This window comes from Aythya ferina, assembly GCF_964211825.1.
Source record: "Aythya ferina genome assembly, chromosome: 16".
In the NCBI taxonomy this organism is placed as follows: domain Eukaryota; kingdom Metazoa; phylum Chordata; class Aves; order Anseriformes; family Anatidae; genus Aythya; species Aythya ferina.
This window is the reverse complement of record NC_140315.1, coordinates 374,118-392,798: the sequence shown is the minus strand read 5'-3', so window position 1 is coordinate 392,798 and position 18,681 is coordinate 374,118. Positions and strand designations below refer to the sequence as shown.

At 71.2% G+C, this 18,681-nt stretch overlaps 2 protein-coding genes across 2 annotated transcripts in view; both read left to right on the top strand.

The window, feature by feature from the left end:
* Positions 1-9,264: 9,264 nt before the first annotated feature.
* Positions 9,265-13,689, top strand: MMP9 (matrix metallopeptidase 9). Its single transcript, XM_084537903.1, has 13 exons — positions 9,265-9,450; positions 9,675-9,913; positions 10,233-10,381; positions 10,621-10,749; positions 10,840-11,013; positions 11,090-11,263; positions 11,375-11,548; positions 11,675-11,830; positions 11,946-12,168; positions 12,296-12,435; positions 12,533-12,683; positions 12,776-12,879; positions 13,180-13,689. The coding sequence occupies exons 1-13, from the start codon at positions 9,307-9,309 to the stop codon at positions 13,287-13,289; spliced, it is 2,067 nt and encodes a 688-aa protein (XP_084394029.1). The 5' UTR covers positions 9,265-9,306; the 3' UTR covers positions 13,290-13,689.
* A 474-nt stretch (positions 13,690-14,163) lies between these two features.
* Positions 14,164-18,681, top strand: part of SLC12A5 (solute carrier family 12 member 5) — a 29,958-nt gene continuing 25,440 nt past the window's right edge. The window contains exon 1 of the mRNA XM_084538089.1: positions 14,164-14,339. Within this exon, the coding sequence (XP_084394215.1) occupies positions 14,231-14,339 (109 nt within the window). The 5' untranslated portion in view covers positions 14,164-14,230. The remainder of the gene's footprint in view (positions 14,340-18,681) is intronic.

Here is an 18,681-nt window from a genome sequence, read left to right as displayed (position 1 = left end):
CGCGGCCCGAGCCGGGACTACTTACCGCCCCGCCCACACGCCCCACGCTCGCCGCCGCGGCCCCGCGCCCCTCGGCTCAGCCCGGCCCCGGCCCCGGCCCCGGCTCCGGCCCCGGCCGCCGCCTCCCGGCCCCGCGCGGCGCCGCCCGGCGGCCCGGGGTGGGGGGGGCGCGGCGGGGACTACTTCGTGCGCGGAGGGGGCGCGGAGGCGGCGCGCGGTGATGGGGCTGTGCGCGGTGACGTCACGAAGCGGCGCCCGGGCCCTGAGCGGCGGCGTCGCGCCGGGTGGCGCCCGTCACGTGACGCGGGGCGGAAGCGGCGGCGCCGGGAGCGGGACCGGGCCTGAGGCGGCGGCAACGGGGACGGGACCGGGACCGGGACCGGGGCGCCCGCACAGGACGGGCCGGGCCGGGCCGAGCCCTTTCGGCGGTGTTGTCCCCGTGGAACCCCCCGGTTCCTGTGCCCGTCCCGGTGCCGCCCCCGCCCCGTGCCCGCGCTGCCCCGGGGCCCCCTGCTCGGTGTGGGCCTGGCCCGGCCGCCCCCCGCTCCCCGCCGCCGCCACGGGGCCCTCAACGGAGCCCGCGGGCAGCGCCTCGCGCTCGGGGACGGGTTCACACATCGCAGGGCCCTGCCGCAAGGGTCGCCCCTGTGTGTTTTGTTTAAATTTAATTTATTTTTAATTTTATTTTATTTTACTTTATTTTATTTTACTTTATTTTACTTTATTATTTCCCCGTGGCGCAGCCCTGGCTTGCCCGCTCTGCCCTGCACTGTGCCTGTGCCGCCCCATCCCCGTGTCTCTCCGGGCCGTGGGCTCTGTGCTCAGCCCCCGGTGCCGCTGGCTCCGTGTCCCCGCAGGGCCGTGCCCGCAGGCAGCCAGCACCTCGCTGCCGGCACGAGGCGGGCGGTGGCCGTGTGCCAGCCGCAGCAGGACGGGCAGTGCCTCATCTGGCACGGTGTGAGCAGCCAGCCTGCCCTGCCAGCACCCCCATGGGCGGCTGTTGGGTGCGAGGTGTGCAGGGTCAGCGCGCTGCACCGACCGCCTGTGACGCCTCTGGCCCGGGACGAGGAGGGCCCGGGGTCTGTCCCGTCCCTGAGCCCCTTGCTCCCGTCCGGGCGTGGGGCAGCGCGGGTCCCCCAGCACGGTGCCGCCTGCCCGGGGTGCTGGGTGCTGGTAGAGGAGCCGCCGCTGTGCCATCAGCCTGGCGCGCCTCTACGTCTTCCGGCTCTTTTTCAAGCTAATTAAATACATCCTTGAAAGGTTTATGCCCTCATCTGTCACTGGGCGACAGCGTCGCTGACATTCATCTCCGGGCTGGAGGGAGCGGTGAGATAAGGAGCTGGCTGCACAACGCTGCTGCGGCCGCGCTGCCTGGGAGCAGGGTGCCAAGTCCCTGCGTGCAGCCTGGGGCTGAGGTGGCCACCGTGCCAGAAGCTGAGCGAGACCAGGAGATGTTTGGGGTTTTAATTTCTCTGTAAAGCAGCCCTGCAAAGCTCTGCAGTTGCTGTGGGGGAAGTGGCTTCCAGCACGAGGAGCTGAGAGGATGCGGGGGGTGCTGTGCCCGCTGAGCTCTCCAGGAGGAGCCCGGTGCCGTGTTTGTGCCTGCAGGTGCAGGGCAGCCCCGCGTGTCCCTTGGCCGCAGCTCCACACTTCTGCCCAAAGGCGTGGGCTGCAGGGATCCCCGCAAAAGTGACCTCCCAGGTGGGGAAAACGGGCTGGATTTCTGTCTGACCAGCTGCCTCCTCTCTCTGTCCTCAGCTCATTTATGATATAAGGGATTTTCCCGGTGGGTGATGGCTCCAGGGCAGGAAGAGAGTGGCAAAGCAGCCTGAGCCCTGGGAGCCTTTGGGGTTAGTGTGGGCCGTCCTGCTGCAGGCTGTGCTGATGGAAGGTGGCTTAAAGCTGCGCTGTTGCACAAAGATGCCCGTGTCTGCTGTCATGGAGCATTGTACCAGTGAGAGCTTTGCTGGGATGGATGGTCTGGCTATTTTTAAAAACGCTGCATGCCCCCGAGGAAGGGTGAGCGGGGCGTTTCCAAATGAGGCACAGCTTAACTCCTGCGTGCTGCTCTGAAAGCGCAGCTCCTCTCCTGTAATGCTCTGCTGCCGTGGCTCCTGTGCCTGAATTCATCTGAGGGCTAAAGAAAAGGCGTCACAGCAAAGAAGCTTCGGGAATGCAGGAATGGGTGCGGCTGCACGCGTGTGCCCGAGCCCCGGCTGGGGAGCGCCAGGTTGGAGGCCCCCTGGGAGCTGTGTGGGGTAACGGGGCCGTGTTACCCCGTGGGCTCAGCGGGACGTGGGGCTGATTCCACGGGCTGGCCGTGAGCTGCCCCCAGCCTGCCCCAGGACGTGGGAGCTTCCCTGGCTCCGCGCCGCCTGGCTCGGACGAGGCTCCTGGCAGGAGGTGCCGCCAGGCAGGGAAGCTCTGTGCTGCTCCAGTCCCACCAGCGCTCCCGCTAACAGCCCCGGGCCGCGCGGCCGTGCCCTGTCCCCGGGCAGGGTTTGCTGTGCTGGCCAGCACCGCGGCTTTGCAGCGCGACCACAACAGCTTCTCGGTGACCGAGTCGCTCGGGTCAGTGTCCCAGAATAGAGGCGGCTTCTGCTGAGCGCTGCGCCCAGGGCAGCGCCTTCCCAGCCTCCTGCAACCCGAGCCTCCCGGCTTCCACCGGCAGTGATTTTGTAGTCAGTGCTGTTCCTCTTGTGTTCCTTTTTCCTTCTAAAGAAAACATCGCGAGCAATGTTTGTGTAGCTGTAGGGCATGAATCCACATCAACCGGGCTCGTATTTATATCCCACCTGCGGAGGGCGGTTGCATCAGCACATTTTGCAAAACGTTGAGCAAAACAGCCCTTGCAGCAGGAAATGGGTTTTTCTTCACACCGGATTGCTTCACCGCTCGGCTCCTTCCCAGCAGCAGCACAGCACACCTGGGGCTGCCCCGGGACGGCTGTGCCTGGGGGGTGCAGCTCAGCCTCCCCCCGGCACGGTTCTGCCCCAGGCTCCACGTTCCCTAGGGCACCCCGGGCTTGCTGGGGCCAGCAGGGCCGTGGCTGAGCGAGCCGGGTAGGGGGAGCCGCTGGTCCCGGGGCTGGGGGAGCTGACCAAAGCCCCGGCACGAGGCCGCCTCTGTCCTGTTGGGGTGCGCTCCGTGGGGCAGCTCTGACCCTGCCAGGCCAGGAGCTGCCGCACAGGGCGCAGCGTGGCTCTGCTGGCATCCTCCCTGTCACTGCTCTGCTTGTGGCCGTGGTGCCCTGCCGTGTGCTCTGTGCCCTGGGCCGGCCCGGCGCTGCCCCTTGGGTTTGGTTTGTGTCCGAGCTGGGTCGGAGATGCTGCTCCTGTGGGGCTTCGGCACCAATGACGGCCGCTCTGGGTGTGCTGGGAGCTGCTGGGAGGCAAACGGCCGAACGCTGCAGCCCTGCCCGGCCCCTCCGCACGGGCCAGAGCTGCTGCTGCTGCTGCTGTTGTTTTCTTTCCCTTCTGGAGCGATCCTGTGGCTTCCTTCCCAGAACCTGAGACCTCGGAGCCACGGTCCAAGGCCGCCGGATCCCACCCTCTCCTCTGCTGCTGATTCATCACTGCTGGTTAGTTAAAAAAGAGGCAATCAGCAAATTACTGAAATATAAGTAAAATAAACAAGGCGGGCAGGAGACGTGTGTGTGTTGCTGGGCCCCGGCGCTGCCTCGCTGCCCCCAGCTCCGCTCAGCCCGTCTGCGGGGGGCTTTGCCGTGCCCCACAGCTCTCCGCCCGGACCTGGGCACCGGGCAGCCCAGTGCTGGGCCCCCCCAGCTGCTCCCCCTCTCCCAGCCGTGGCAGAGCCTGGTCCCGGGGCTGTGGCAGAGGTCATGGAGCAGCTCGGGTCCGCTCGGTGCCTGTGGCCAGGGCCCTGCAGGGCTCCGCAGCCCCCGGCCCCTCTGCCCCTGTGCCGCGGTGGCTGTCCTCCGCACCCCCTCCACGCTCCCGTCTGCACCAGAGGTTGTGAAAGGCTCCAAGGGTCTCGCGGGCAGCCCCCGGCAGCTCCCCAGCCGCAGGCCCGGCCGTTCCCTGCGCTCCTGGGTGTTGTCCATATGCCTGTGCCGACAGCCGAGCTGGTCGGAGGTAATTTGGCAGCAGCCGTTGCAACAGTTGTCAAATGTTTTACTGAAATCCGGGCATGTTGCATCTACCACTTTTCCTTCTGTCTCTTGTAGTTTACAATTAAATACAGCCAGCTCTGCCCATGTTTCACCTTCCATAAACCCCCGCTTCTCATCCCTGCAGCCGTTCTGTCGCTGCCAGCCGGCGTTCCTCGCGCCGCATCGTTCCTGTGGCGCGGGCTGAGGCAGGCAGGTCCCCGTCATTGTCACAATTGCTGCCCGGCCCTTTTTAGAAAGCAGCTGCTGTGCCCGTCTCACCGCCAGGAACAAAGCCTGCCACCCGCGCTGACGGGGGGGGTGCCGGGGGGGTGCTCCGGCTGGGTGCTGCGCCCCGGGGGCCCCAGGCTGCAGCCCCCTCGGCCCGTCCCGCCGCAGGAGGAGCTGCTGCGGGGGCTCGGGGCAGAGCGTGGCCGGTGCCCGCGGGTGCGCAGCTTCTGCCTGCCCAGGGGGCAGCTCCCAGCCCTGCGGGGGCTCGTTCTGCCCACGGCTCTCGGCTCTGGTACCACCGCATTCCCCCGCCGCAGTTTTGGTGTCCTGGGGGTGGCAGCGGGGCTGCTGGCTGTCCGTGGGCGCCCCTCCCAGTGCCACCACAGGTGACAGATCTCTGCGCTGCCCCGCACAGCCTGCCCCCCCTCACGCCAGCCCAAACCGACCCCGTGCTTTGCGCTTGGGACGGGCAGGGAGGTTTTGGTAAAGTAAAAAAAGCTCCTCAAAGCCAATGGCAAAAGCTGAAATGGAACGAGGTGCAGGAGATGGGAACTGCATTTACAGCAAAGCAATGGAGTCATGTCCCTGAAGCTGGCAGGAGCTGCACGGTGTTGGGAGCTCCTGAGCCCTCTGCTGTGGCCCCAGCCCTGCCTGGAGCTGCCGGACTTCCCTGCGGGTCTCTGGCTCGGGTCCCCAGCAGACGGGACAGTCGGGGCCGTTCTTCCTCCGGCTCGAACACAAACCCCACGGCAAGGCCTCTGCTGGAGGCTGCCGGCTTTGTTCAGAGCCTCCCTGGATTCCCCACCGCGGGCTCCCCAGCAGGCAGGAGCACGGCTGCCTCCGCCCCCAGAGCTGGGGACCGCGGGGGATCCCCCACACCATGACCGTGCCCCACGGGGTGTGCAGGGCTTGGGGCTGGCTGTGGCAGGGGAGCAGGCAATGAGTGCAGCAGCACGCGAGGGTTTTGCTCCAGGACCCTCTGGGACACCGACAGAGGCAGAGGGGGGGTTCCCAGGGCGGGAGGGCAGGCACAGCGGGCAGGGGGATGTCCCAGCCGGGAGGCTGCACCACGGGGCCACCTGCAGCCCGGGTGGCGGCTCGGGGAATCCGTCATGCGTGGCAGGATGGGTGCTGCCGAGCGGTGACGACACGGCCGCGCTGGTTTCAGTGCCCCCGGGGTGGCAGCGAGCCGCCGGCTGACACAGCCTGCGTCACCCCGGCACCGCGCGGCACCGGGAGCAGCACCGGGAGCAGCACTGGGAGCAGCACCGGGAGCAGCACCGGGAGCAGCTACCCCACGCCCTGGGGAGAGAGCTTGGGGGGGCACGGCTCCTGCCCAGGCCAAAGGGCAAAGAATTCACCGGAGGCCGGTGCTGGGGTGGGAGCTCCCCAGGCGAGAGGAGGGACGGGTGGGAGGGGGCCCTGCTGTGTCCCGGGCAGGGGCACCCACGGAGCACCGGGGGTGTGCGGGCTGCAGATGCACCGTGCCCGGGGAGCCGGGGGGGGAACACGCGGCAGCCCCAGCATGGTCTGCATGGAAGGGTCCTGGGCCCAGCTGGAGGATGTGCTGCAGCCCACGCGGGGCTGGCGTCGGACGGCAGATACGGGAAGCGTGTGCAGGAATGTTGTTTCTGTCTGGAGATGCTGAATGAGGGGCAGCGGGGCTTCCAGCTGCTGACGCAGAGCTGCTCTGCTCCGCATGCCCTCGCTCTCGCGCCAAGCGCCGTGCCCGGCAGCTGCCCTGCACGCAGCGCTGCCGCTGGCCGGGACGGTGCGAGCCGCGGTGCTCCCCCCGGCCCGGCGCGGTCACAAGATGCTGACTCCTCTGCCTCCTCCTGTGCCAGTTCCCCTCGCTGTCGCGCCGCTCCGCCGTGCTCCTGCCCCGCTGCCCACGTGCCAGGAGCGAGTCTGACGCCGCCGACACGCAGGACCTGGCCCTTGCTGCCCCGTCCCCGTCACTGCCCCTCCCGGGCCGGTTTCCTAAGGCAGGGGTCTCCGTGTGGCACCCGCCTGGGGTAGGGGGTGTCCATGAGTAAGGGCGTGCGGAGGGGCTGTGGCTGCCTCTTCCTTCCCCTTTTGATGGCGGCGGTGGTGACAGACAGCCTCGTGGCTCGGGCAGCCGGCTGGGGCAGGGGACAGCTGCTCGGGGTTTTCCGTGTCGCTCGTCCTTACGAGGGCTCTGGGCGTGGAGGGTGCCACTGCCACGACATGGGCCGGACACGTTTCCTGGGTGCTCCCGGGGTCCCTTGGCAGACAGATCCTTTCCCACCAGCATCCCCCCAGCCCCCTGCTGTGCTGACCGGGCTCACCATCACCTCCTCCTCCTTGCCCATCAGCAGTGGTGGTGGCCCCAGCCTGCCCCGGCGTCCCTCCACGTGTGCCCGTGCAGGCCCTGTGCCACCTGCCCCAGCTCCCTGAGCCGCCCCGCACAGGCTCAGGGCTGTCTGCAGGGCTGTGCATGGCCCCGTGGAGTTCCCCTGCCCAGCTCCCGGGCTCCTGGTGCTCCAAGACACAGGGGTTTTCCTTCCTCTTCTCCCCACAGAGCTCCAGAGAGTCACCAGAAAATCCCCAGGAAGGAGCTGGTATCGGGGCCGTGAGTCAGTGGGAGCGGCCAGGGCAGGGGCAGAGCTGCGGCTGCCCACCCCGCAGCCCCCAGCCCAGGGATGCCCAGTGCCGCCCCGGGGCACCCCCCAGATCTCTGGGTCAGGCCGGGCTGCTCGGTGCCCAGAACCTGGACCCGGGCCCCTCCTGCCATCGCCTGCTCAGTGCCCCTGCTCTGCCCCGAGCCGGTGCTGCCCTGCTCCAACAGCCACGGCACAGCTCAGCCTGCCGAGGGGCCGTGCCGACGGTGCCATGGCACTGCGCCCGGGCTGGGAGAGCTGCGGCTCCTGCGTGCGGCAGAAACACGGGATGGGAATAACCTGGGAAAGGCCCGGGGATCTGCCACGGCCCCAGGGGACCAGGCTGGGATCCCTGCAGCTGCACCAGGGCGTCCGTGTTGGCGTGCCCCTGTCTGGTCTGTCCCGGGATGCCTCCCCCCGGCAGGGAGCTGGGTGCTGAGCCCGGCAGCCCAGGAGAGGAGAGGGCGTGGAGCGGTGCCTGCCTGGCCAGGGGGAGCGGGACCCCACAGAGCAGGGCGAGGGGTGGCGGGACGGACCCCGCAGGGGGGCACCTGGCTGCAGGACCCCCGGCTGCCTGTGCTGGGGGGGGGCTGCAGCAGGGGCGCCGTGGCTGAGCGTGTGTCACGCCGGGATGCGGCAGGGGGCTGCCCTGTGGAGCAACTTCCTCGCCCTGTCACTGGGCGTTGCTGTTGCAGGGCTGCAGGATGGAGTGAGGCAACCTGGCGGTTTCTCAGCACCACTTCCGCAGGATGGGGACGGCCGTTCCCCCCGTGCCTGGTGCTCGGCTGTGCCCGGGGAGCCCCCAATGCTTCCAAGGTTCCAGCAGTGCTGAGCACCCGCAGCTCGGCTGCACGCAGCTGGGTTGTAAATGGGCTGCAGGACCCCTGGGCTGAGCAGCAGGTGCACGGGGCCCCCTCCATCCATCCCATGGGTGATGCTCCTTGGGGCAAGCCCCTCTTGGGCCCTGGGGCTGCTCTGCTGCAGGAGGGCAGCCACCACTCTGCTCTCTCCGTGCCCAGCCTTGCTGAGCTCCAGCATCACTCGCTGCCCTCTGGCCAGGCCAGGAGTGCTTTGTCCAGCTCAGCCAGGTTTGGTACCATGCAGAGGGGAGTGGGCAGCTGTTTGGCTGCATCCCGGGGGTGCTCAGGAGCAGGGATTGCAGGGCACAAGCAGGGATGGGGCTGTCCTCCCACAGCCAACCGAGGGCCCAGCAGGGCAGCCCGGGGCTGTGAGATCCGGGGGGATCCCATCTGTGCCCTGGGCAGTGTCACCGGGCTGCACCGAGCCGCCCGTCTCCCCAGCTGACGCTGCGCCTTTGTCTCCGCTCTGCCATCTGTTTTCCTCTCACTCCTTGTCCCTGTTTGCTTTCCCCTTCCCCACTCCTGTTCCCACAAGCGTCGGCACTTTGGGAGAAGCAGGAAAACACTGTCCGGCGGCGAGGTTTGTGCTGCCTCGCAGGCGCCGGCTGGGAACCTGAGTCAGCGGCGCCCTGCGGAGCAGTGCCCGGGGGACGCGGCGGGTCCATGCGGGCACCAGGCGCAGCACGGAGCTGGCCGGGCACGAGCCCTGTGCCGGGCTGTCCCCTGTGTCCCCTCCCGTGGGACTGTGCCTGGTGCCTGCTGGTGAGGGGGGTCTGAAGCACCTGTGGGGTGAAGAACCACGAGGAGCCATCCCGGGGCCGCGCTGCCCTGCTGGGGAGACACGGCCATGGTGGGGTGTGTGGGGACAGGGGCTGCAGTCCCCGGGCACCCTGTGGCTCCTGGTGGGGATCAGACTCATGGGCAGGTGGGCTGCAGGCACTGGAGCTCTGGGCAGGGTTTTCCTGCTGGCTCTGACCCCATGGGTCTGGCTCTGGCACCATCAGCACTTGGCTGGCTGAGCTCAGCACTGGCTGGTGCAGCAGCGTGTCTGTGGGGTCCCCAGCACCCAGCCAGCACCCAGTCTGCAAACTCCTGCTGTCCCAGCTCTGACCACAGCCTTGGGGACCCAGGGCACCGCCCTTTGCAGCTGGACACCCCTCTGCAGGCCATCCTGCGGGCAGCTGGACCAAGCCATACCCCGGCTCAGCCACCCAGCTGCCCGGCCTCGCGCCCATCCTTGCGCCCTGCGTGGTTGCCGGAACCAGCGTGTTTAGTAAACAAGGTGATGAAACGGTTAAAGCAGCAAACGGAGGAGCCTGAGTGTGCGTTTCGTCACCGTGGGAAGGGAGAATGAGTCCTTGGGGCTGAGGGTCTGAGGGTGACTCACTGCCCTCGCCGCAGCATAAATAGGAGCGGGAGCCCGGCGGCTCCCAGCACACGGCAGCAGCACCCGGCACAGCCTCAGCCCTCCTGCCACTGCCGCACCATGGGGCTCGTCCTCCTGGCCCCGCTCGCCCTGGCGCTGCTGGCCCTCTCCTGCCGCGCAGCCCCGCTGCAGCCCAAGCCGCAGGCTGTCGTCACCTTCCCGGGGGAGCTGCTCAGCTCCCTGTCGGACGTGGAGCTGGCGGAGGTGAGGGCAGGGCAGCCCCCGCGGCCCCCTCCCACCGCCCCAGTGCCGGGGATGCTGCCGGGGCCGCAGCACGGAGCCGTGAGCTGAGCTCGGAGGCCGTCCCCTCCCTGGGCCCCGGGGGATGCAGGGGCTCAGGTCTGGGCACCCCAGGAGGGTGCGCAATGCTGGGAGCTGCCCCGGAGCCCCCCCGCCTCGCTGAGCCCCTTGGCCCCTTTTTTCCCCAGAGCTACCTGCTGCGGTTTGGCTACACCACGGAGCAGGAGGTGAGGAGGAGCAGCAAGCAGGTGTCCCTGGCCAAAGCGCTGCGCAAGATGCAGAAGCAGCTGGGGCTGAAGGAGACGGGGGAGCTGGACAGCAGCACCCTGGAGGCCATGCGAGCCCCTCGCTGTGGGGTCCCCGACGTGGGGGGCTTCCTCACCTTTGAGGGGGACCTCAAATGGGATCACATGGACCTCACGTACCGGTGAGTCTCTGCTCCGGGAGATGGGAGCCGCATGGCCACGGGGCAACGGACACACAGGGGATGGAGACAGGCGCAAGGGCCCTTCCCGTGCTGCCAGCCAGCTGGGGCTTGGCACGGCACAGCCGGCAGCATCTGCTCCCCGATGCCCAGGAGAGCATCTGAGCCCGGCCCCAGGGCTGCGGCCAGCTGCCCTGCCTGGCTGCTCAGCGCTGCTCTCCCCCGCGGGGCCGGGGCACGTCCCTGCCGTGTGCCCGGGGCAGGGCCCCTCCTGCCACACCGCCCGGCACCCCGCGGTGCTGAGCCGCAGCCTTCCCCGCAGGGTGATGAACTACTCCCCCGACCTGGACCGTGCTGTGATAGACGACGCCTTCAAGCGAGCTTTCAAGGTGTGGAGTGACGTGACCCCCCTCACCTTCACCCAGATCTACAGCGGCGAGGCAGACATCATGATCATGTTCGGCAGCCAAGGTGACGTCCCGCGGCTGCTGAGGGCGGCGGGGAGCAGGCACAGCCTGGGGAAGGGCCAGAGGGAGCCGTGCCCTGCGCATCGGCCGCGTCCTCCCTCGGTGCCTGTGGGGCTCCCCCAGCCCTGCTCCTGCCACCAGGCACCCGCAGGGCTCTGCAGAGCTCTGTGTGTGCGGGGGGCAGCAGGGGGGCTGCCAGCAGGCATGCTGGAGGGCTGGTTCTGATGGCACCCGTCCCTGCAGAGCACGGCGATGGGTACCCCTTCGACGGCAAGGACGGGCTCCTGGCCCACGCCTTTCCGCCAGGCAGCGGGATCCAGGGTGATGCCCACTTCGATGACGACGAGTTCTGGACGCTGGGAACTGGCTTAGGTAAGGGCAGGGTCTGCTGGGTCTGAAGGGGCTCGGAGGCGCCCGACGTGCCCCAGCCCCATCCCGCTGAGCGCCTCCTCTCCCGGGCAGTGGTGAAGACTCGCTATGGGAACGCCAACGGGGCCAGCTGCCACTTCCCCTTCGTGTTCGAGGGCCGCTCTTATTCCCGGTGCATCACGGAGGGGCGCACGGACGGGATGCCCTGGTGTGCCACCACCGCCAGCTACGATGCCGACAAGACCTACGGCTTCTGCCCCAGCGAACGTGAGTAGTGGTGGCCGGCAGCCCCTGCACAGCCCCGCGGGGCCCGGGGCCAGGCTCACCCCTGCTCACCCCTCAGTGCTCTACACCAACGGTGGCAACAGCGACGGGGCCCCCTGCGTCTTCCCCTTCATCTTCGACGGCACCTCCTACGACACCTGCACCACAGACGGGCGCTCCGATGGCTACCGCTGGTGCGCGACCACCGCCAACTTCGACCAGGACAAGAAATACGGCTTCTGCCCCAACCGAGGTGCATGCGGGGTGGGGGCACTGGGGGCCTGTAGGGCTGGCCGGGCCCCAGCTGTGTTGCGGGGCGGGCACCTGAGGGGCCGGGGTCAGCCCCTCTGACTCTGCATTGCAGACACAGCGGTGATCGGCGGCAACTCCCAAGGGGACCCCTGCGTCTTCCCCTTCACCTTCCTGGGGCAGTCCTACAGCTCCTGCACCAGCCAGGGCCGGCAGGACGGGAAGCTCTGGTGTGCCACCACCAGCAACTACGACACTGACAAGAAGTGGGGCTTCTGCCCGGACAGAGGTACCGGCCCGCCTGCCCGTGCCCTCCTGCGCACTGCTCGGCCCCACACCGTGCCTGCTGGTGGCCAAGGGGGCTGCGGGGACCACAGGTGTCCCAATGGGCACTGAGCCCGGTGCTTCCCCTCAGGTTACAGCATCTTCCTGGTGGCTGCCCACGAGTTTGGGCACTCACTGGGCATGGACCACTCCAGCGTGCGCGAGGCGCTGATGTACCCCATGTACAGCTACGTGCAGGACTTCCAGCTGCACCCCGACGATGTCCAGGGCATCCAGTACCTCTACGGTGAGCAGCCCTGCGCAGCCAGCACACTGCGGGCAGCCCTGGGGACGTGCTGCTGGGGATGGGGTCCTGCAGCAGATGGGTCCCCGCACCCTCACACCGTCCCCTGCTCCTCCAGGTCGTGGCTCTGGCCCCGAGCCCACCCCCCCACAGCCTCTGCCCACCCAGGAGCCGCAGCCCCTGCCCACCGAGGCTGGCAGTGCCTCCACCACGGAGGAGGAGGAGACGCAGGAGCCCACAGCCGAGCCCAGCCCTGTGGACCCCAGCCGGGATGCCTGCATGGAGAAGAACTTTGACGCCATCACAGAGATCAACGGGGAGCTGCATTTCTTCAAGAACGGGTGAGCAGCAGAGCCCGGCTCCCCCCAGGGCAAACGCCAGGGTGATGGGGGCATTTCTGCCAGGGGCTGGGGGCATAGAGGGCTTTGCCTCGTCGGGGTTATCAGGGCAGCCGGCTTTCCCCACCAGGAAATACTGGACCCGCTCGTCCTTCTGGAAATCGGGCATCCAGGGGGCCTTCTCCACCGCAGACACCTGGCCTGGCCTCCCGGCTGTCATTGACGCCGCCTTCCAGGATGTGCTCACCAAGAGGGTTTTCTTCTTTTCTGGTGAGCGCTGCCCCTGCCTCGGCCCTGCTGCCGCGAGCCTCACGAGGAGCTGCCCGGGAGCACCGGGGCTGACTGACGCCCCTGCTCCCTGCCACAGGCCGGCAGTTCTGGGTGTTTTCTGGCAAGAGCATGCTGGGCCCCCGCGGGATCGAGAAGCTGGGCATCGGGAAGGAAGCCAGCCGCATCTCGGGGGCCCTGCAGCGGGGACGTGGCAAAGTGCTGCTGTTCAGCGGGGAGAACTACTGGCGGTGAGTGGCTCCCACCGGTGCCACCAGTTCCCTGCGGCAGCTGGCGCGGGCGGCTCACCGCAGCCCTCGTTGTGGCTTTGCTCTCCCCGCAGGCTGGATGTGAAGATCCAGAGGGTGGATAAGGGTTACCCCCGTGCCGTTGACGATGTCTTCACCGGCGTCCCCCTTGATGCGCGCAATGTCTTCCTGTACCAAGGTGAGCAGAGACCCGTCGGGATGGGGGGGCTGTGCTGCCACCCCTGTGCTGCCCAGAGCCTCCCACAGGCTGGGCTCCCCCAACTCCTCACCTGGGTGCCAGGCAGGGGCTGCATCGCCCCGGGTGCTGGCCCCAGGGCGCCTCGTGGCTGTGGGGAGCGCCCGGGGTCCCTGCAGCGAGGCCCCTTGGCCAGGGGCCGGGTCCCGGTGTGCCCTGTGCCACTCGGGAGGCAGTTAGGACGTGTCCTCGCCCCGGCTGCCTCCCCACTAACCCACCGCCTCTGCCTTCCTCCTCGCCCAGACAAGTACCACTTCTGCCAGGGCAGCTTCTACTGGAGGATGACTCCGCGCTACCAGGTGGACCGCGTGGGCTACGTCAAGTACGACCTCCTGCAGTGCCCCCAGCACTAGGGGCCAGAGCGGCCGCTCCGGGCGCCGTGCTCCCTGCCCAACGCCCCCAGTCCCCGGGCCCCGGCTCGCCCAGCCCGGACCCCTGCGGCCCGGGAGTGCCGGGGGGCGGCCGTGGGGCTGCCCCGGCCGTGCCATAGGGCTCGCAGCCTCCTCGACGGGACGGGGGAAGCGCTCCCGGGCCCCGCGGGGACCCAGCTGGGGAGCGGGACCCGCCGCAGCCGTGCCCGGCGCCCCCGGACCCGCAGTGACTTTGTCTTCGCCTGAGCCAGCAAGGCCGGGCCGGCCGCGCCGGGGGGGGACGGGGGGCTCCGCGGGGCTCGGCGGGGTCCGTGGGGCTGTCCCGCTGCCGGCTCTGCCGGCCGCCACCCGCGCGTTTTTAATAAAGATCGTCCTTCGGACACGGCCTCCCAGCCTCCGTCTGCCGGCGGCGCCGCGAACCCCGGGGTGCGGGGCAGGGGGGGCCGCCCGCCGGAGGGGGGCTGCGGCCGGGCCCGGGCCTGCCGGGGGCTCCCCGGGGAGGCTGCGCCCCCGCCCCGGCCTCCCGCCGCCCCCGCTCCTCCGGGGCGCGGGGTCACGGCCCCGGCCCGGCCCTCGGAGCCCGGCGGCGCGGGGGCTGCTCGGGGCCGTGCCCGGGCGGGGCGGCCGCAGCACCACGGCTATAATTAGCGGCCGCGGCGCGCAGGGCGGCGGGCAAAACCCGGCGGAGCGCAGCCCCCGTCCCGTCCCTCCCGTCCCTCCCGGCCCGTCCCCAGCACCCCCGTGCGGCGGCGGGTGCGGGGCAGCGCGGGGCCAGGCGTGGCGGGGGCGGCCCCAGCCCGTCCCGTCGAGCCGAGCCGAGCCGGGCGGGGCGGTGCCGCGGGCACTAGGACCCCGGTCAGCGCCCGGCGGCGGCCGCGCTCCCGCGGCAGCCGGAGCCCGGAGCCACTTGTGGCGGCGGGGACATGAGCCGGCGCTTCACCGTCACCGCGCTGCCCCCCCAGGGCCCGGCGGCGGCCCGGGGCTCGGCCCGGGGGGCGGGGGGCGGCCGCCGGCCCGGCCGCGACGGCAAAGGTAAAGGCGAGCGCGGCGGCGGCGCGGCCCGTGGGGAGGGGGTGCGTGGGCAGGGTCCGTGGGCAGGGTCCGTGGGCAGGGTCCGTGGGCAGGGTCTGGCGGGGAGGGGCCGGTGGGGAGGGGTCGGTGGGGAGGGGTCGGTGGGGCAGAGCCGGAGGAGCGGGGGCCGAGCGCGGAGTGGGGGCCGTGGGCAGGGGCCGTGGGCAGGGGCCGTCGGGGCACCGCGAGCAGAGCCCCGGGCGTGGAGGCAGCGCGGCCGGGCCCCGGGGGGCAGCCGGGGCTCGGAGCGGGGCTGCGGGGCCGGGGGCGGCGGGGGCCGGGGCTCGGAGTGCGGCTCGGTAACCGGGCGGGACCCCTCTCCTCCGGCCTCTCCCCCAGGGGTCTCCCCGGCTCCATCCTCGTGCGGGGGGATCCGTGGGGCCGCTTCGGGCGTGAGGGCCGGGCAGCGCCAGGGCGTGCGGCGGGATGGAGCCGGGGCCCTGGGCAGCTCGCGGGGACAGACGCTGCTGGGGCTGGGGACACAGGCTGCCCGACCACGGGGAGCCCCGGCTGGCTCAGGGGAAGGAGCGTGGGGCTCGGGCTGGTCGCGAGTACCCCAATGCCCAGGCTGCGGGGTGGGCGCTGGCGCTGTGGCCAGCCTGGCTGCCGCCTCCCCATGCCCGAGGGACACGGCGTGGGCTGCGCCATCCCCGGAGCTGTCACCAGAGCCGTATCGATCCCAGAAACCTGACCGAGGGCAGCGCAGGGCTGTGACCTTGCGGCCTTGACAAAGGGCACCGGCGGGTGCAGCGAGTGGATGGGCAGGCACTGGGATGCCCCAGCCGGGCGGTGCCCCACGGTGGGCTCCATCCCCTTGCCCTGTGTCCCAGCAGCAGCCTCCGTGCGGGGCCGCTTTGTGTCCCACGGCCTCCCGGGGCGGACGGGCCCGGCTGCAGGAGCAGAGCTGCCGGTGCCGAGCTGGAGCCGTGGCCAGGAGCTGCTGGCTGGCAGATGACCCCCCCCCGGGGAGCAGGGTGGGCAGAGCGGTGAGCTCGGGGTGGGGATGCGCAGGGGCCACAGCGGGGGCGTGCAGGACCGGTGACCCCCCCGGGGCCTCCCCTGCCTCCTGGCCGGGCTGTGACCTTGCGCCCTCGCAGAGGACACCGAGCGGCCTGGTGCTGCCGGCAGCCGCCCAGGACCGGCCCTGCAGCCCCCTCCCCGGCAGGGGACGGGTAGGCAGGGGGGGCTGGGGCACCGCGCGGGGCTGTGTCCGGCGGTGCCGCCGCCCGGAGCGGGGCTGGGAATGGCCTGGGCAGGTCCTTGGGCACCGCCTGGCCCCTCCTGGCACCAGAGGAGCCGGCGTGGCACGGCCTGGGGACCTCGGCCCGGGGGTCCGTGCCGGTGGCTGGGGCTGCCCGGGGGGGTAGCGGAGGCAGCCCGGGGGGGGCTGTGCGGGGCCGCCCCGCTCCGGCCGCCCCCTTGTGCTGGGGGAGCCCCGACGGGGCGGCCGGGGGCGGGCGCTTTGCTCCCTGCCGTGGGGGCGGCGGCCCCGGGTGCTGCCCGGGGGGGGGCCGGGACCCCGCTACCGCCGGGGTGCACCGGGACCGGGGGCGGGGCCGGGCGCGGTTCGCTCCTGGGGGCCGGGGCCGGGGCCGGGGCGTGCGGCTGCGGCCGGCGTCGGCAGCGGGAGCGAGACCGGGGAGGCCGGGGAAGGCCGGGGGGTCGCGGTGGGGGCCGGGGGTCTCGGGGGGTCTCGGAGGGGCGGTGCGGGGCCGGGGCCGGGGGCGGTGCGGGGCGGGGGGGGTCTCCTGGCGCGGCGCTCTCCGCCAGGGGCCGCTGCCGGCCCGGACCGGCGGGGCGGGGCGGGGCGGGGGCGGGGCCAAATCGCTCAGCCCCGCCCATCCCGACCCCGCCCCGGCCCTCCCGGCCCCGCCCCGGCCCCGCCCCGCCGCCGTTCCCGAAATAGCCCCGAGCGCGGCCGGGGGCCGCCTCCCCCGCCCGCCCGGTTGCCGTGGCAACCCCGGGATGCGGAGGGCCGGGGGGGGGCTCCCGGGGACCCGCTCCCCCCTCGGCCGCGGCTGTCGGGGCAGGGACCGGGACCGGGACCGGGACCGGGACCGGGACCCTCGCGTTGGGGCCGGCCGTTCCCGGGGGCCGCCCGTGAGGAAGGCCCCCGGGGGTCGGCCACGGGACCGGGCCCCTTCCCCTGCCGCTGGCCCCGGGGCTGCCCCCGCCGTGCGGGCCGTGGGGCGGCAGCGCGGGGCCGAGGGGCGCGGGGTGCGCGGGGGGTGCCGGGGCCGCAGCGGGGCAGCCCCGGAGCGAAGCCCCCCCCGGGCCGCCCGTGTCCCGAGGCAGCCGCGCTCCGTGGCAGTCGCCATGGCAACCCGCCGGTGGAGGAGCCTCTCTCGTTGCCATGGAAACCGGCCCCGGTGCCATCGCCGCTCGCTCCCGATGCCGGTGGGGGGGGGGGGGAGAGCCGTGCCCCGGGCCCGCCGGGCAGGGCGTGGGGGGACCCCGCCGGTCCCTGTGGCCTCCCGGCCGCGGGGACCCCTCTGCTGGGGACCCCGGGGCGGGCGCCGGGGGTGCAGCAGGGCAGGACCCGGCCCCCCCGGCAGCCCCCCCAGCCCCGTGCATCCCCACTCCTGGGGCAGCAGAGCCGGGGGCAGAGCTGGGTGTGTGCGAGGGGCAGCACCGTGCAGAGCCGGCACCAGGAGGGGCTGGGCCCCCTGCCCCATGGCACCCCCACTGCCCCACAACACCCCCCCAGTGCCCCAACCCACAGCCATGGGGCAGGCAGAGCCGTGGAGCGTCCCGTCCCGTTTGGGTGCAGCGGGGCTGGGAGGGCGCTGCTGGGGACGTGGGGCGGCCGTGCCACAGGGCCTGGCCGTGGCTGCCATCGTGCGCCAGCTCCGGGCCCTTGCTCAGCCCGGGCTCAGTGCGAGGTGGCTGCAGGGGCACGGGAGGGGCGCGGGGCAGCTGCTCTGTGCCAACCCACGGCCCGGACCCGTGGCCGTGTCACGGCTCATTCCTCCCCGTGCCGCTCCCGGCAGCTTGCTGTAAGTGGGGCACTGATGCCATGCCTGGCCCCGTGCCAGGCGCCTGCGTGTGCCCGGGCGCGGGGGCCACTTGCAGCTGATGGCGGGCCCTGTGCCCGCAGAGAGCCACCTGGCGCCCTCCGGCCCCGGCCCCCTGCCCGTGCCCTTGTGCTGCCCCGGCCCTGCTGCCGGCCCCAGTCCCAGGTGCCCGGCAGTGCTTGGGCCGCGCCAAGGCTTGTTGGAGCACACACCGTGGGGGCCGCGGCCAAGGGGTCTGCCGTGGGTCTGGCAGGGGTAGGCTGGGGCCGTGCTGTGGTCGGTCCCGAGCCCCTGGCACGCGCCGTGCGACCACAGGCCCCGTGCGACCGCCCTGCCCTGTGCCGTGGGACCCTGCGCACGGGCTGAGCGAGCGCAGCTGACGCTGTAGCCCCCGCACTGCTGGCAAATCCCAGCCCCTGAAATGGAGCCATAATCCAGGGATTAGGAGATTAGTGGTCTTTCACGTGCTTGCTTCCCCCCCCCCCATCTGCTTTAGCAGGAAAATCCCTCTTGTGCTGAGCCCACGCACTGCGGCCTCCTGCGCCAAACGGCCACCTCGGTGCTCGGCACCTGCCCTGGGGGCTGGCCTCGTGCAGCCCCCGAGCCTTGCACTGGGGCTCTGCACGCTGCGTCCCGCCGGCCCCGGGACTGCCCCGTCCCTGGGCGCAGCCCAGCCCAGCCCAGCCCAGTGCTGGCTCCCGCTCAGACCGAGGGTCACGGCGGTGAAGGCAGCGCTGTGGTGGCTGTGCAGGCACGGCCCTGCGCTGCGGGGTCCCGGCAGAACACCACAGGTGGCAGGGCCGGGGCTGGGCAGCCGCTTCACTCCCCATCAGGTGCTCCTGGGCCGCGGGGAGCCCTGGGGCTGTGCTGGCGTGCACAGAGCTCGGGTGCATCCTGCTGGGCCGGTGCGCTGGGGGCGCAGCGCTGCTGGAGCCCCCGGTTCCCTGGGGACGCTGGCCCTGGGGTCCCGGCCTCGGCAGCGTGGCAGGGGCTGGGGGCAGCCGGCAGGGCTGGGGAAGGGCCACAGAGCCAACCCCTGCAAGGTGAGGCCTGGGAGCATCCGCGCTGCAGAGCAGCTGGCCCCGTACCAGGAAAAAGTAAACAATTAATTACAGCCGTCAAGAAGTAACTAACGCCAGCGGGCTGTCATGATCTCAGCCTGCTCCCGAGGAGATGCCGGGAGCTGCAGCCAGCTCCGGCTCTGAGATCCTCCTGGATTAAATGGGTGAAAGAAGGGGGGGCTGCGAGTTGATCTGTGGGGTCAGAGCAGCGTCCCTGTCTCCAGCCTG

What these genes read in the sequence shown, in the direction of transcription:
- MMP9 (XM_084537903.1), top strand. Translation starts at nt 9,307, where the DNA reads ATGGGGCTCGTCCTCCTGGCCCCGCTCGCCCTGGCGCTGCTGGCCCTC. An exon ending in CGGCTTCTGCCCCAGCGAAC is followed by an intron (nt 11,014 to 11,089) that starts GTGAGTAGTGGT and finishes CTCACCCCTCAG; the next exon opens with TGCTCTACACCAACGGTGGC. An exon ending in GGGCTTCTGCCCGGACAGAG is followed by an intron (nt 11,549 to 11,674) that starts GTACCGGCCCGC and finishes GCTTCCCCTCAG; the next exon opens with GTTACAGCATCTTCCTGGTG.